The sequence below is a fragment of the Vidua chalybeata genome, chromosome 9 (assembly GCF_026979565.1).
Source record: "Vidua chalybeata isolate OUT-0048 chromosome 9, bVidCha1 merged haplotype, whole genome shotgun sequence".
NCBI lineage: Eukaryota > Metazoa > Chordata > Aves > Passeriformes > Viduidae > Vidua > Vidua chalybeata.
The window spans coordinates 20,880,138-20,895,886 of record NC_071538.1 but is presented as its reverse complement, the minus strand read 5'-3'; the positions used below and the strand labels follow the sequence as shown (position 1 = coordinate 20,895,886).

General features: G+C 33.4%; 1 protein-coding gene across 2 annotated transcripts in view; it reads left to right on the top strand.

Moving 5' to 3' along the window:
• HFM1 (helicase for meiosis 1) overlaps nucleotides 1-15,222 on the top strand; it is a 35,534-nt gene extending 20,312 nt beyond the window's left edge. The window contains exons 22-41 of one of the 2 annotated variants that reach the window (XM_053951074.1): nucleotides 536-627; nucleotides 1,445-1,551; nucleotides 1,640-1,687; nucleotides 1,876-1,973; nucleotides 2,064-2,195; nucleotides 5,031-5,116; nucleotides 6,015-6,098; nucleotides 7,097-7,254; nucleotides 7,966-8,069; nucleotides 8,723-8,878; nucleotides 9,127-9,222; nucleotides 9,636-9,754; nucleotides 10,574-10,656; nucleotides 10,747-10,853; nucleotides 10,958-11,056; nucleotides 11,488-11,578; nucleotides 11,845-11,950; nucleotides 12,320-12,477; nucleotides 12,750-12,837; nucleotides 14,611-15,222. In XM_053951074.1, the coding sequence (XP_053807049.1) occupies nucleotides 536-627; nucleotides 1,445-1,551; nucleotides 1,640-1,687; nucleotides 1,876-1,973; nucleotides 2,064-2,195; nucleotides 5,031-5,116; nucleotides 6,015-6,098; nucleotides 7,097-7,254; nucleotides 7,966-8,069; nucleotides 8,723-8,878; nucleotides 9,127-9,222; nucleotides 9,636-9,754; nucleotides 10,574-10,656; nucleotides 10,747-10,853; nucleotides 10,958-11,056; nucleotides 11,488-11,578; nucleotides 11,845-11,950; nucleotides 12,320-12,477; nucleotides 12,750-12,816 (1,991 nt within the window). In that variant the 3' untranslated portion in view covers nucleotides 12,817-12,837; nucleotides 14,611-15,222. Of the gene's footprint in view, nucleotides 1-535; nucleotides 628-1,444; nucleotides 1,552-1,639; nucleotides 1,688-1,875; nucleotides 1,974-2,063; nucleotides 2,196-5,030; nucleotides 5,117-6,014; nucleotides 6,099-7,096; nucleotides 7,255-7,965; nucleotides 8,070-8,722; nucleotides 8,879-9,126; nucleotides 9,223-9,635; nucleotides 9,755-10,573; nucleotides 10,657-10,746; nucleotides 10,854-10,957; nucleotides 11,057-11,487; nucleotides 11,579-11,844; nucleotides 11,951-12,319; nucleotides 12,478-12,749; nucleotides 13,691-14,610 lie in introns of those variants that run through there. The other variant, XM_053951073.1, reaches the window with a different exon arrangement.
• Nucleotides 15,223-15,749: the final 527 nt, after the last annotated feature.

The window sequence follows — 15,749 nt, the reverse complement described above, 5'->3', positions numbered from 1 at the left end:
CCCATTAATAATAGTACATAAATGTCGTAAAATCTGAGGGATTGTTTGAGTAGAATATATGGATAAGTTTCTTGACCAAGTCATAGATGTTCATTCTCTTAATCTTGTTTCATGAATAGATCTTCTCTTGTTGCTGAAAATTTGTTGCAGATGAGAAGATTGCAGAACACTGTGACAGGATAATTGGTTGTGGCACAGTGCAATGAAGGACAGGTTTTACCAATTCCTGCTTTTCTCTACAGTCCTCTACTAGAGGTGTTTGGCTTCTTAGCAACCACAGGTCGCTGCCTGGTGTGTTAGTGGGACTTAATCTCTGTTGGAGAGCATTGCCACTGGCACATGGCTCTGTCTCCACTCTGTGATCGGGTCAGTAATGCCCATCACAGCTGGGGGCAGTAACATACTGAGTAGTGGGAGTAAATCTCACAGAGGCCTGTAATAAGACAATTAATTTAATTTTGTGGCTTAAAAAGCTCTAAGCCACTGAAATATACTTGACATCTTTAGTTTATAAAGGTATATTCTTGTTTTACAGAGACTGGACGATTAATGGCGTGGTATTACATTGCATTTGATACAGTAAAGCAATTTTTCACAATTAAGGGAACTGAGACGCTAAATGAATTGGTAATTTGGCTTTTTTTTAATTACATATGTTCAAATGTTTTTAAATAGTCTAAGAAAAGAAGCATAAGGTTATTTATTTTAAAGAGCTCAGGCTTTGTATAAAGTTTTAGAGAATACACTTAACTAAACTCTACATGGAGTATTTTTGAGGCTTTGTACTTTGAGGTCTTTTGATTTCCCACTCTTTCTCCCCTCACTAACCTTACTTATGAAAATGCAAAGTTGTTGAAGCTGTTCTGTTTATATATTAAAAGCCTTAACGTTTTCTGCTTTCCTAGGTTTTTTTCTTGCAAAAACCAGCTGCATCAAGAGCAGGTTTTACTTTTTAAGGGAATTGTCTTTCTGTTTTAGGCAACTGTCCTCTTTCAGGTAACAGGTTGTTATCTGAATCACAAGACACTTTGTTTTCAAACAAGTACCATGGTAAAACAGATTTGCCGTGAAAAAATGGAACACTTGTTCTCCTGTGACTGTCTTTGTTGTTAAAGTGTAAAGAAAGCAAGGTGAAATACATAACAGAAAAAGTTGTTTGTATTTGCCTTGTATAAAGTGTTCACAATGTGTGTGGTTGATTTTAAATAACCTCAACTGAAATAGTAATCTAAAAGCTGAAAGAAAAATTTTCCCCTTTCATTAATAGCCTTTATAGGAAGAAGAAAGAAAGTTGGTCAGTATTAAAAAGAACTGATGGATTGTGTCTTAATGGTCATACTGTTGAGGCAATAAATTTTTTAAGTGTTTTTTAAAAAAAGTTAGAAGAAGTGATAGAAAAAATTGCAAATTAAAACAATTACTAAAAAAGCTTTAATTATTACAGATTACAATGATCTCCAACTGCACAGAATTTGTGGATGTGAAGTTAAGAACAAATGAAAAGAAAATATTGAACACTTTGAATAAAGACAAAGACAAAATAACTATCAGGTATTTTAAAAATACATGGAAAATTGAAAGTACCTTTTTAACAATAAATAAGATGAATTGTAGAAAATATGTATGTTTTCATGCATAGGTTTCCAATGGAGGGGAAGATAAAAACAAGAGAAATGAAAGTAAACTGGTAAATATTATATTGCCTTTTAATTTTTTATTGGAAAACTACCATTTTATAGCTGTTGAAGTCCCTGCTAAATTTTTTGTCATTTTGCAGAGGACCAGATCTTGTCTTTTGTTGTTTCTATTCTGAATTTTTTTCCCCATTAAAAACTTTTATGTTGTTCTTTGTTTACAAGCCCATTCTTTTTCCAGTCTCATTCAGGCTCAGCTGGGATGTATTCCTATTCAAGACTTCACTTTGACACAAGATACTGGCAGAATATTTAGAAATGGCTTAAGAGTTACTAGATGTATGGTAAAATTTAATTCTTTTTTTTTTGGTACATATCCTAATAAGCTACATTTTAGTTTATTAACATAAGTCAATCTTCTTTTTACAGGGCTATCTGACTTTCTGGCATCATCTAAGAACAACTTCTCTGCTTTATTAAACTCCTTGATTTTAGCAAAGTGTTTCAGGTGCAGACTCTGGGAAAATTCACTTCATGTGTCTAAACAATTGGAAAAAATTGGTAGGTACTAGTTAAAAGTTATAAAAGTTTACTCTTGACAGAGAATCAAAAATCATAATTAGCCTGCTGATTTCCGTGGTATCTTCGTACATAATTAGTCTGCTAATTACTTATTTGCCACAATTGAGTACCACAGTTGTCAGAAGAATCTGCCATAACAAAAGCAAGCTGTTTAGTAATTTTCCTAAGGCTTTCAAAATATTTCAGAATTGTTCTTATTCCTTAATGTTCCTCTCAGTATCCCAGGCATATTCCACATTGATGTGATTGCCTGTCCCTGACTAGGCTATGCCTTCCTTTCCAGGCATCTGTTGCTGTAGGTCCTCTTACTTGTATGCATTAAAACCTTTTAATTCACATTGAAAAGGATAGGAATCATGAAATAGAAATCAATTTATTAGGCATGAGGTTCTTATACACATGATGATCAAAAGTTTATAATGATCTTCCTTTCACTGTATCCTGTTATTGAATGAACTTCTAGCTGGAAGTACAGGCTTGTCATAATTATTTGAAAAGGAGTTCAGAAATTTTTGAGTCCTCTGTTTTATAAAAATGTAGTCATACTTGTTTGAGGTAGTAGTGTATCTTCCTGCTTTGATGTCTGGTCTTATCATACCTTCATGCTTTCAAAATTCACTGCAGCATTCTCTATTTCTTCTTTAGAGACACACCAGCTCTGCACTGAACAGTGTAGTACAGAGATCTGGAAATTACAGAATGGCTAAAGCCAGAGGTCCATCGGGTACAGTACCTTACGGCCTTGCCTGCTCTAGGGCAGAGGCTGTAATGCTTCATTCATGTGGATTCAAAGCAAGGGCAGGGCTTGTTAGCCTGTGCACAGCACAGTGCACAGTGCTGGGAACACATTTCCACTATCCCACACCTGTGGCAATGTCAACACAATCATCTGAGGAATCTGCCTCTGTTCAGCATTTCTGTGGAGTGAGGATGAGTGGGATAAATATGGCACTTGCAGTGTAGACAAATCCTTCCCTGTACACTATATTCAGTAGAATAAAGTCACATTTAGTTTTTTAATAAGAGGTGTATATACAAACATCTCTGTCCAATTTTCCTTTTCTTGGGTACTTTTTTCTTATGCTGTCATAGCTCTTGCAGCATATGTTACAAAGAACTGCTAACTTCCAAAGTGTCATTTGTTCCCCTCACAAGCTGCTTTTGAACATTCTTGACAGTTCACTCTTTTTCTGAATCAAACACTGAATTGACGCCTGTAGTGTGATGTGATTTATAACCTCTGCCTATGGCTGCTAATCATCTTCTGTTTCTTTCTGAAGTTAAATGAATAAAGTTCCTAGAAATCTGCTGATACCATGTAGCATATTCAAAAATCCTTAATTTTTAAACTCTTATCTCAGTGTGCTATTTTTGAACCTTAAAAATGCCTTATTAGTTAGTATTTCCATTATAAGAGTGACTGTTCTTTGACTGACAATTGGCCTTACTGAGACTGATATTTCAGCTGAATTCTTACTGCATTTCTACAACTCTTGTCCAATAATGATGCTCCCTCTTGTTGCTGAATGGTAGGTTTGATTTCTGTTTGCTTGTTCTGACAGACAGGATAATGATCAGTTGTCATACAGGATTTATGATGTTTACTATTTGTTCAATTTTATTTCCACCCCCCTTTTTTTTTTTTTCTTTTTGTTGCTCAGATGTGTAGATGAAAATAAAGAGAAAAAGTCTTTCTTATATCTGGTATTCTCTTCACTGGCAGAAATCCTTCTACCATTTTAGAAATTAGGATAAAAGAGTTAATCTTGAGCTTCAGTTATAAAGAAACAGGGCAGCAGCTCTAGCAGCAGAAGTAATATGTGAGAGTTTTCAGTATTCAGACAGCAGAGCTTCTGCAAAGGAGCAGGAAGATGGTAAAAGATGTTTTCCCTAAGTCAGACCCAAAAGATGTTCAAATACACATAAAAATACAAAGGGTCTTCTGTTTCTCTTAATTATTAAATTCTTGAGTTAAGTATTTTCTTATAAGATTTCTGTAGTGTCTTCCAAGAAGCAACCTAAAAGTATCTAAAGAGGTTTCACACTTAATTTTCAGATTTCTTACACTGTTTAGCAGAACTGTGTGAGAAGGATCCAAATACTCATTCTAACTATTTGGTACTATTTTTTACCTAAAATCATTGCAGTTATTATAACAGGCTGCAATGCCAGGTGAGTGAAATGGCTTTTCATATGCTGTGATAACTCTAAGTCTCACTGGAAGTACTGTGAATCACGAAGAGAAGTAAAAGTGTATGTGGAAGTCTCTGCTCTTGTGGCGTACGTGTCATGGGAAAGTTTTTTGCTAACGCTGGAATGACTTGTAGAAGATTATAATAAATACTTCTTTTTCAGTGAATTTCATTATTAACTTGCTCAAAAACATTGGGGTTTTTATGACTATAACATAATTAAATAATTTCTTGAATAGGGAAAAAATTCTGAGACAAAGAATACTGCACGGCATGCTTTTTTATCATATATATACAGAACACATTTCTTGACTCCTGCAGAAAGTCATCTAAAATCTGTTCTACTGTGGAAAATGCAAAAGTTGTCATAATTGAAATATTGTATATTTTCATGTTTGGTTTGTGTTGCATTTCTTTTTCTCTTTACTAATGGAGAAATTAATTAATACTGAAATACTTAAATGAAAATGAATTTAGTGATTTGCTGGGCAGAAAGCTGCATCAAATGTAACATAAAATTATTTATGCTTTGGGTTTACCTGCTGTAATGCAGTTGTTAGAATAATTTGAAGTTATTCATTGTCCTTTAACAGCATAAAACTCGTATACATGTTTTTCACAGGTGTATCATTGTCAAATGCTATGGTAAATGCTGGGCTGACGTCATTTAAAAAAATTGAAGACATAAATGCAAGGGAGCTTGAATTGGTAACTTACTATTTTGTACATATATAAATATGATAGGGTGAGGATTAATACTGTTACCAGTAAAAGCAGTATAGTTAATATATACTTGCTATATGATCATAGCAAAATTTAGATGTTCAGGTGATTTATTTATTTTAACTAGTAGAATTAAAAAACTGTGTAGCTACTGCTAGTTTTCCTTGAAAATCTGTATGATGTTTTGTTGGAGAAAATTTAATGTGAATGATGATTTCACTGATTTGGCTGGCTGTGGAAAGCAGATGCTTAAATATGTAGAGTGTCATCATGAACATGGTTTGAAACAAAGGACAATGTGCACTTCTCTATTAGGAGTGTTGGAAAAAATATAAAAGGGAATATGTATTTACAGTTTCTCTTAGTGTATCTTAATTATGAAAATACCAAATTTCTTGCAAGTTTGAGACAGAAGTAGAATAAAAATCTTCTATATCATCTGTAAAGCACTTCTTATTTTAGGAAAGGTAAGTGTTACCCTAAGACTTGTGGCTTTTGGCTTCTTTTCTGTGGAAACTGTTTTTCCAGTGTTCTGGAAGATATAACAGACCCAAGTCTTACTTGGGTTTTTTTGTTTTGACTTTGGAAATTTGATTTCTCATTTCTGGCTCCTTTTGTGTTTTTTCTTGTCATTTGTTCTGTTTTAGTTAAAGCTTGTATAGCATAGAAGAGTCATCTCATATAAAACCTGAGTTGTCATTGGTAGTGGATTGGCTGTTAACTGAACAGAAGCAGTACCAACATATAAAAGTGTTAGAATTTTCTTTTGGTAGTGTTGCTATTCTGGGCATCACTGAGAGTAGAGAACCAAGAGTGAAAGGGGATTTTGTTGCTAACATAATTACTCAGGTGACTTTGATTCCTTGTATTTACATCTTTTCAGATTTTAAACAGACATCCTCCTTTTGGAAACCAGATAAAAGAGTCTGTTTTGCATCTTCCAAAATATAAACTTGAAATTGAACAGGTACATTCTTTTATATTTGTTTTTATGCTGGTATTATTAAATGAAAAAGCAAGTACTGACTTAAAGCAATTCTGAGTCTTCACAGATAGAAGATCACACAATATTGTGACCTCCTTCCAGCTTAGCAGGTAGAATGAAACTCCTAAATCTCAAAGGAGAGCCTTGGAACAGACATTCCCCATAATATATTGGCCTATCTCATTGATAGCATTTTATGTTACAGATGCATACCAGTATATGCACATTCTAGCATTATATGTGAGTCTGAGAGGTCTTTTCTATCTTGAATTTAAACAAACCCTAGAGATAGCAAAACATCCAAATACAGCTTACTGAAATAGTATTGATGCATGTTTATTTTCTACAGCACGCTTAGGAATATAGAGAAACAATAAATTATTACATTAACCTAGCTGGTGCCCTTTCAAAGGAAGGGTACAATTCTATGTGTAATCAAGAGCTTTGAGGTTCTGATAGGCATTTTGTCTTTATATGGATGAAAAAGACACTCTAGCTTTCTAAAAAGCAAAATTTGAAAAGTAACCCTGAAGTTGGTAGACATGAAGACACATTTGAAGTTAAAAGCTCAATAGATGTGTGAAATTCTATTGGTATAACAATTAGTTCGAGTTGACATAATACCAGATGAGTATTACTCAATATTCAATTCTCAGAATGGAGATTTAACAGTTATAAATATCTTATAGAGGAATGTTGGGATGCCAAAATATAATTTCTATATAACAAGTCTTATTCTTGCATATTTCTCTTTGCATTTGTCCTTGATTCTCAGTACTGAATCAAACTTAGGATATTCAGCTTATGACCAAGTTAGTACTGAAAATCAGTGTCTCAGAAGAACAAATAAAATTGTACCAGAAATTCAAATTGCTTGAGTTGAGTTTTTGTGTTTGTATCCACAGATAGAAATTTATGGAAGGGCATATATTTTACTTTGCATACTTTAGCAGTTATGTCTTCTGTATCATTTTCCCTAGCTTCCCAAGTACAGTGACACATCGGCCGAAATCTTAGTAACTGTCAAATTAACAAACTATGAGCAGCTCCAGACAAAGAGAACAGCGCCGGACTTTCACTATGTTACATTGGTCATAGGAGATGCTGACAACCAAGTCATTTTTAATCAGAAAATTATGTATGTATGATCAGGTTATTTGCCTCACATAGTTTTATGGTGTTGGCTTTTCATCTGTTCTGTGACTTGCAGATTTTCAATACTTCCCACTGATGAATAATAGTACAGAATCATTCTTCATCCTACAGCATTTTCTAGTCACTGTTGTCATTTAAAAATGCTGCACAAGATTCAGAAATCCCCAAAACATGCCAGTGTGCTTGTCAGTGAAGAGAGCACATGTAAATAACTGTTAAACATCAATGCCATATTATGGAAAAGTCATAATAATTTTCCCATAAATATAAAAACAGTAAAATACCTATTAAAAGGATAGATAAACCAGTTGTTACTTACTCCTGTAAGCTATATTTCTTCAATTATATTTTTTAAATTCTTTTTTTCCCTCAGAGATGGATTTTAATTCTCCAGTTGGCTAAGAGATGCTTGAAGCAAATGGGAAAAGGGGAACAAAATATTTTCTAACTGCTTGACCTTCATGAGAATTCTGGCTGAAATCTGGCACTTTTGGCAAAATTGAAACTGATCTGCAGGATCCTGGCCTTCTTATGGCCATAAATCGTACATTATTGAAAAGTTATTCTTGGCCAATTATCAAGCAAAACTAAAGAACTAGGACCAAATACAGGCTGTTTCACTTAGTTACAGGTACCATAGTGTGCAGTCATGTTTTCATTGTCCTTGTCTAACAACTTTGCTGATGCATTACAGGGATTCTGTGCTCTTGAAAACTGGAAATTGGATGAAGAAAATTGAAGTTAAAAGAGCTCTTAAATCAGAAGACATTAGTATAAATTTAATTAGTTCTGATTATGGTAGGTTAAGGTATTCTTTGAATTAAAAAACAATATGCATAAGATTTTTGGAACAAAGTACTGAAAGACTTTGTATTAAGCCAAAGTATAATAAAGTGAGCTGGGCTGTATACAAACCTCTATAACATGTATTTTACTGGATTGCATACTACCTCTCACAATTACTTATCTGTTTATTTAATTTACTACCACATTAAGGAACTGGGAAGCATCAAAACTGTTACTAGGAGACAGTATTTGGTCTGTTGATACAGACCAGGATTCTCTTTTATGCTTCTCCATCAAGCAAGTTAACTGTCAGTAGGGATACCCTATCAGCCTGACAGGTTATTTATGCTGAGCAGAGCTGTCTTTGTGAATGATTAGGTTTTGCATTGTAGTAAAGAGGTGTTGGATATGGTTCATCTCCATTTTGGTAACTAATTTTGTTCTAGTAACTATGTCTTTAATCCTAAAAAATGTTTGGGATTTTTAATCTCAATCCTAAAGAATCTGGTCATACAAGAGTGTGCTTTAAGGGCAAATTATCTTTAAAAATTTCCATGATCTTTGAGTAACATTTACTTGCTTAAACACTTTAGAAAACTGAAGATAATTGTAGTATAGCAACAGTTTAAAGCAATTTTAATATTTTTGTCTTTTTATTTTCCAAGTTGGCCTTGATATACAGAGAGCATATACAGCCTTCTACTTAACACCAAAACCAGAGGGACGTAAGGTGGTTACAAATCAAAAATTGAAAGCTGAATCTGCTCTTGATATATGTTATGGCTTACCCCAAAGCTTGCCAGCAGCAAAAGTAGATACAGGTAAATGGTCAGATCACAGTATCTGGCTAATACTAAAGTCAACAGAAAATTGAATTTCGCTTTCACTAGGGAGCTAGATCTTTATTTATCCCTGCTGTTTCTTTCTCAAAGGTAATAAAAATACAACTCTGCTGCTTCTACTTGTAAAGTACTACACTGCAATTCTTTGATGATTTTGAAAGTAAGAAAAATCATGGGTGTTTGGTATTCAATATTACTGCTTGAATTTCTGTATTATATTTGTCTAGGAGACAGATCTAAACAGGAGATTGCTTACAAGAAATATGGAAACAGAGAATGCAACCACCGCTGTAAAAATAAAGATGTGTGTGGGCATGACTGCTGTGAGTTTCATTAAATCTACTACTTCTGATACTTCTAGAGAAATGCAATTTAGAACAGCTCACGTCATACCAATGGCTATGTTAACAGAAACAATACAAGCAAGAGAACGGGGCCTGAGTTGTCATGATGCAGTCATAAAGGCAATTATAAGTAGCTTTGGTATTAGCACTTTTATAGGCACTACAATGATTAATAATACTTTTTGTACTTAGCATATGATTTAAAAAATGTCAAGCTTGTTATACCTTTATATAAATACTGTGTTAGATCTTGTAGATAGCATGCTAAATCTTTTAGAATATTTCAACAGAAGATATTAAGATAAGTGGCAAAGTTTTTCAAAGTAATTTGAAAATAATTAGGATTTATCCCTTATAACTAATCTAAAGATTAATTTGCTTCATTTTCTCAGGTAAAACTGGAGTACCTCCAAAGTCACAGATGAATGGAGACACAAAGTTTTCTTTGTACCTAGCTGATTTAAGGAGCAGGAACTCAGTTTCATCTATACCCCCTGCAAAACGTCTAAAGGTTCACTTGAATGCAGTCAGCCATTTCATAGGTTTATTTTAATCTGTTACATATTTGTAGGCATTATTTGCAGAGAGAATTTTATCACTGAATATAAACATTCAAGTTTGACTTTTCTGTGTGGAGTGCAAAAAGTAAAGAAGTACAAAGGTCCAGGAATCTTTGAGAGGCTCTACTGTTCTTTGGAGCATTTCCATTGGTCCACTTCCGTGCACATCCTCTATATTTTTTCTTTTGTAGCGTTTGATAGGTGTGGTTGGTGAGGTTCAGAGGCATTGTTGGAAGGTGACTTCGTTTGGCAAAATATGACCTGAACGAACCAAATTGTGTTAATTATGAGTCATGCTACTAAGAGTCCTTTTTTCACTGTCAAGTAGATGCACTTGTTTTTAAGAAAACCATCCCTATTAGTTTGAAACTTCTGAAACATTTCATGGCTTGCACTTTATTCCTCTGAATGTAGTGTTAAACTAGGTCTTTCTGCAGTAAGAATGACATTTGAGGTATTGGAGGGTTTTATTTCCACCTCACAGTTTTGTTTGCTTGTTTGTTTGCAGTAGAGGATTATTTATCCTACAGCTAAGACAGATGAGAGTCAACCAGTCTGGCTTTGCCAGGGTGCTTGGATACCTCCACTAGAAGCACATAATTCAAACCTTTTTAACTGAGATAGACATTAGATAGACAGAGATAGAAAGATTTTATGACTTTTAAATATTATGCTAACTTACAATATTAATGATGTCATTAAGCTTGTTAAAAAATAATAGTTCTTACTATGTTTATATCTTACAAGTTTAAATATTTTGTTTTCTTTAGATGCAGATGTTAAATCAAGCTGAAAATGTGGATCTCAAACGATTTCTTTTTACACCTAAGTCTTTATTGCCAGCCTTGCCAAGGTACTACTAAGAATTGTTTTGTGAATAAAATTATTTTGCAACTTTCTGCAGTTGTTCTATGAACATGTCACTGATTTTTTTTTTAAATAGGTCTAGCAATAAACTGTCATCTTCATCACCTTCAGTGGATCAGGCAGATAATATTAATACCTTAGAAGTAGCTCAGAAGCAACTGCAATCCTGGAATTTTGGAAAGAGTAAGTTATTGCTAATGTTTAAAATTACAATGTTCACTGGTTTGATCTTTAAATTAATACTTCATATTTTTCTGCCACAGATAAAAGCAGATACTGTTTTTCAGATACTTTGAATGTGGACTTTGAACTGAGAGATGACATTTGGGATGATATTGATGATGAGAAATTGGTATTTGCCAGTAATTTTGCCAGTAGAGAATTAGGTAAGGTTATTTCAACAAACCTTTTTCTTTCCTACAAATTATTCTTCTGGCTATTATTTGAGAATAAATTATTATAGTATACAATGAATAGAACCATCTGAAATTTTTGGTTAATTGACTAGACTGACAGGTTTATTATTCTACTTGAATGTCACATATATTGTGACAAATCCAATACAGAAGGAAGAGTTGAAAAACTCACAATTAAAATTTTTTGATGGCCTGCAACTGCATAATAATTGTTGCATAATGTATACTGACTGTATATCTCTGCTTATCTTTATATTAGCCCAAAACCCAAAGAAGAAATATTTCAAGTGTTAAGATGCTTTCATAATTTTCAAAGTGTTATTTATCACAAAAGTGGAAATACTTAGAAGGGGTTATGGCTACTTCTCAATGCTCTTTTTAAAACTTTCATTCTTTCACAGAACATGGAAATATCTGCCTTCAACGTCCAGATGAATGTCAACCCCTCTGCCAGTATGCAACAAGCAAAGCCACAAATAACATTTCAAAAGAGTAAGATTTAGATAATTTATTACTATTTTATTCAGTTTAAAATATTATCTGTATTCCACATGTATCTGTGTAATTAAATATATAGAAGGTTGTTCACACATAAAAGTGAGTGAAATTTCAATGTTTAAAAGGTATGAATTGTTGAATTATTTAAATTTGGTTCTTATTTAAGTGTGCAGGGAAATAATTAGAAAATCCTGAACTGAAAAGCAAATAATTTTTCCCTTCTATAAAAATACTGAAATTATTCAACTTGGTATTTTCAGTTCATGCACAGTACAAGATGAGACCAATAGTCAGAACTCAGAGGTTCCTGTGGTCAATAGCACATCAAAAGTGAATTTATCTGTACAGAATAGAAATATAACTTTGGTGAGTAAAAATATATTGATAACATAATTTTCTGTGATTAGAGTACTTATTGTGTAAATATATTTGCCATATCTGACTTATGAATCAGTTAGGATATCATGAATTTCAAATTGTCCAAATCATTCAGTGTTCAGTGGGATATTCCTGATACAAAGAAATAGGATATGAATTTACTTTATATAGCATGATCTCAAAACTATTTACTCAATTTGATTGTTTTTCTGTCCAGTATATAGCTAGATTCATCACATGCTTGGTCCTTGTCAAACACCATTATATGAATTAAATACCAGTACTACATTCTACAATAATCTGGGAGTTTCCATTGGTTTAACCATATATACTTTCTTTTAAACTTCTGTGTTGCAGTTCAATTTTCAAGAAAAAACACATTCAAGTCTTTTGCAAGAGCAAAAAAATGTACAGTGTTCTTCCATCCCAGAAATAATCTCAGACTCTTCTAAATTCACTAGGAAAGAAGATTTTTTTATTTTCACAAAAGAACAGGAAAAAGAAGTAGATCCTAGGTAAGAAAAACTTATATATGTTTTTCTGTTTCTTCAGTGTTCCAGTGCTTAGTTCTTCATGGAACACAGGCTTTTAGGCAATGTGTTAGTTTCTAATATTCATTGCTAAAAAATTCAGTTTTCACAATAATAGTAACAATTATTTTTTCTTAAGAGACATTACTTAAAATTATATTGCTTGTCTTGGTTTCTCTTGACTCTATACAGTGTTCCTGATTCCATAGGTTTTGATGGGCTATACCTAATTTGTTTGTTTGCTTAATCTTCTTTAGATTTCTTCTTGATGATGAAACCAATGATGTCAAGCCCTTTCTTGGAATATTTGATGGTATTTTGTAAAACATGTAAACAAAATACATCGTAAGTGCTGGGGAAAGAACTTACAGTCAATTTTACAGTGAAGGCTTCAGTCAAGAGAATTTGATTTCTGTTGTATACCTTTTTAGTAATAGCTGAATTGCTGCATAGAATATATAATAAATTAGACACCAGTTTTGTTGTAGAATTTATAGAATCTAAGAATATCTTGTGTTACAAGTGTTAAAGTATTTTTTGTTGACCTTGCTGTTTTCAGGACTATAAAGAAAAATTTTGAAATGTGTCAAAGGAGAATAGTTCATAATTTGAGGGTACTTTTATAGATAACAGAAAATCCCATTGGAGAAAGTAAAGGATTAAGTGTTTGTAGTAACATGTCCTGCTTCTCAAATAATCTTTACGTGAATGAAAGACTCTTTCCTTGGAAATTTTGTAATGTTTTTTGGGTTTTTCCTTCAGTTTCTCTAAAGCTGAATTTTTCATAGTGCTGATTCTGTAAAACAATAAGATTTATAAATAAAACTAATAGAATGATAGCTTATCCTATATTCTAGATATTCCTTTTGACAGCACTATGAATGTGTTAATAAAAAAGTGCAATTTAAGCAGGTATGTTTCTAGATTCTCAGCAAACCAGTTGTTAAATGTCTGTAAAAATACTCTTAAAACTCTCTTGCCAGTTCAGTTTCATAGCCAAGGTCATAAAATGGACATTCATGTGTCCTAATACAGATTTAGGCACCAGGCACTGGATTTGGATGTCTTTTTTGTAGCTTTACAGTTTGAATAGCAGACCTTGCAAGTTCAACAGTTAGTAGTATATATAATATTGCCTAAATTCCAAGTTTTACTGTTAATTATTCAAAATGTGAGGAATTAAAATGTTACAATCACATGTGAAACATTAGCTGTCTGTTCTTTCAACATTGTTTGTGGTACAACTAAATGCAGCCATGTTTTGCTGCACTACCAGGTTGTAATTTTCTCAACTAATAACATTTTGCTTGACTCCAGTGTTTCCTTATGCTTTTGACTTAATATAACCATTTCTCTGGATGAAAGAATGGCCTAATCTAAGCAACCTCAATCCTCACCCTTCAATATGTTTTTGACTATGCAAATGCCAGCAGGCCCAAGCTTAATTCACTTTTCTACACCTCAAGTATTTTATTACATCTCAAAGTTATTAGTATGTCAGATCTCTTTTTGTTGGATTTTTTTAAAATTAAGCTTCCAAGCTGATGTAACTCAGAATTACTATATTACTGCCAAATTTAGCCCAGCAGTCCCAGTCATGTACACCTTCCAGTTCTGTGTCAGGGTAACATTTAAGAATGCATATTTTATCTCCTGCCCATCACAATCTTCTGATTTCCATGGGAAACACATGGCTCCCAGGCAGATACAGTGGTGTTTCTCAAAAGCTGTCTCATATTAATGACCAGGGGACCAAAACCCCAGGCCACTCCCCAGAAGGTAAGTGTTGACATAGCTGTGGAGAGCTGTAATTGCAATTGTTTAACTGAATCCCATTAAGAGAAAAACTTCGTTTACCTGGACTCCCTGTCCAGTCACTAGAAAGAGGCAGACACTGTCAGAAGATATTTCAGATTGTTAATGGGCTGGATTGCTCTCTGGTGGAGCTCTCCAAATTACCTGCGATGAGAGTGACATGGAGAAGCTGGTGTGCTGTAATTTCACAGACAGGCTCACCGAATATTGCCTTGCTTGTGCATGTGAGACACTGAATTCCTTTAACCATGTAAGGATCTAACTTTCCTAAGGTGAATAAAAGATGGCTGTGCTTTGTTTCAGGTGCTGACCAAATGCTAAAAGCGACAAATTCAACAGGATATCATCAGACATTTTCACTAAGCTACTAACAATGAGTAAAATAGAGACTAAAGTACATAAAAACATTGTTAGAATCTAAACTGATCCTTATTTTAATTCTACGTAGAGATGAAACATTAAATGAGTGGCTTGAGTTTCAATCAATAATTCTTTGGGGATACAGCAGGATGCCACAGACTTTAGTCTGGGGATGATTCTACAAAATTTACATTATAAAAAATACTGTTTCCTGTAATAGAATAGTGAAAGAAAATTCAATGTGATGAGAAGTCAGATTTTACTATCTTACTTGTGTGATTCTCCATAATAAAATACATGCTTATACCTGCTTTTAATTTAACTTCAACTTCCTTATATGCTTCCTTGTCCTATCACACATATTGATTTCAAAATATAAACTGAGGTCAACCATATCTGTGCCTGAAGAAAATGCAATATGCACTCAAAACCCATAATCTTCAAAAATAGTGGGAAAATGAGTATAGTGTTTAAACATGTTGCCAGACATATTTGTGTATAAGGTAAGTTTCAGCATTCAGAATACTGCAAATGTATTGTAACATAATTTTCCTTGTGTGGTGCATGTCTTGAGCATGTTTTAATTATGTAGCTTTTATTCCTGTATTTGACGATTTTCATGAGTTAAGCATTACAGTAATTGTTAAAATAAGAGCAGTTGCAACAAGTCGGACTCTTGTTATTTGGGTGTATTTTTGCTTAGATATACCTTCACAGAATAGTTATGTGATGTATAAAAATTGGTGCTCTTAAAGGCAGTCAGAATAATGATAAAGAGTTAACAGAAGTCACCATATGAAACCAGTAAACCCAAAATATTTGAAATCAGTCATTTTGCAGAGCACAAATGATACCATTCTAATGCATCATTATGACAGTATCGATGGTACCTCTTCTGAAAGAAGGGGTGTCTTGCATTAGCTCTTTTTCACCCTGTCTGCATGTTCTGTAGATGAGCAGAAGAGTTGTATCATGTCAATTGCTTTACTGCCAGAATCTTTAATTCTATCTCTGAAATGAGATCTGTGAATGCCTAGTTTTTTTCCAAGCTCCTTTGCTTAACAAGGAAATAGAAAAGAAGG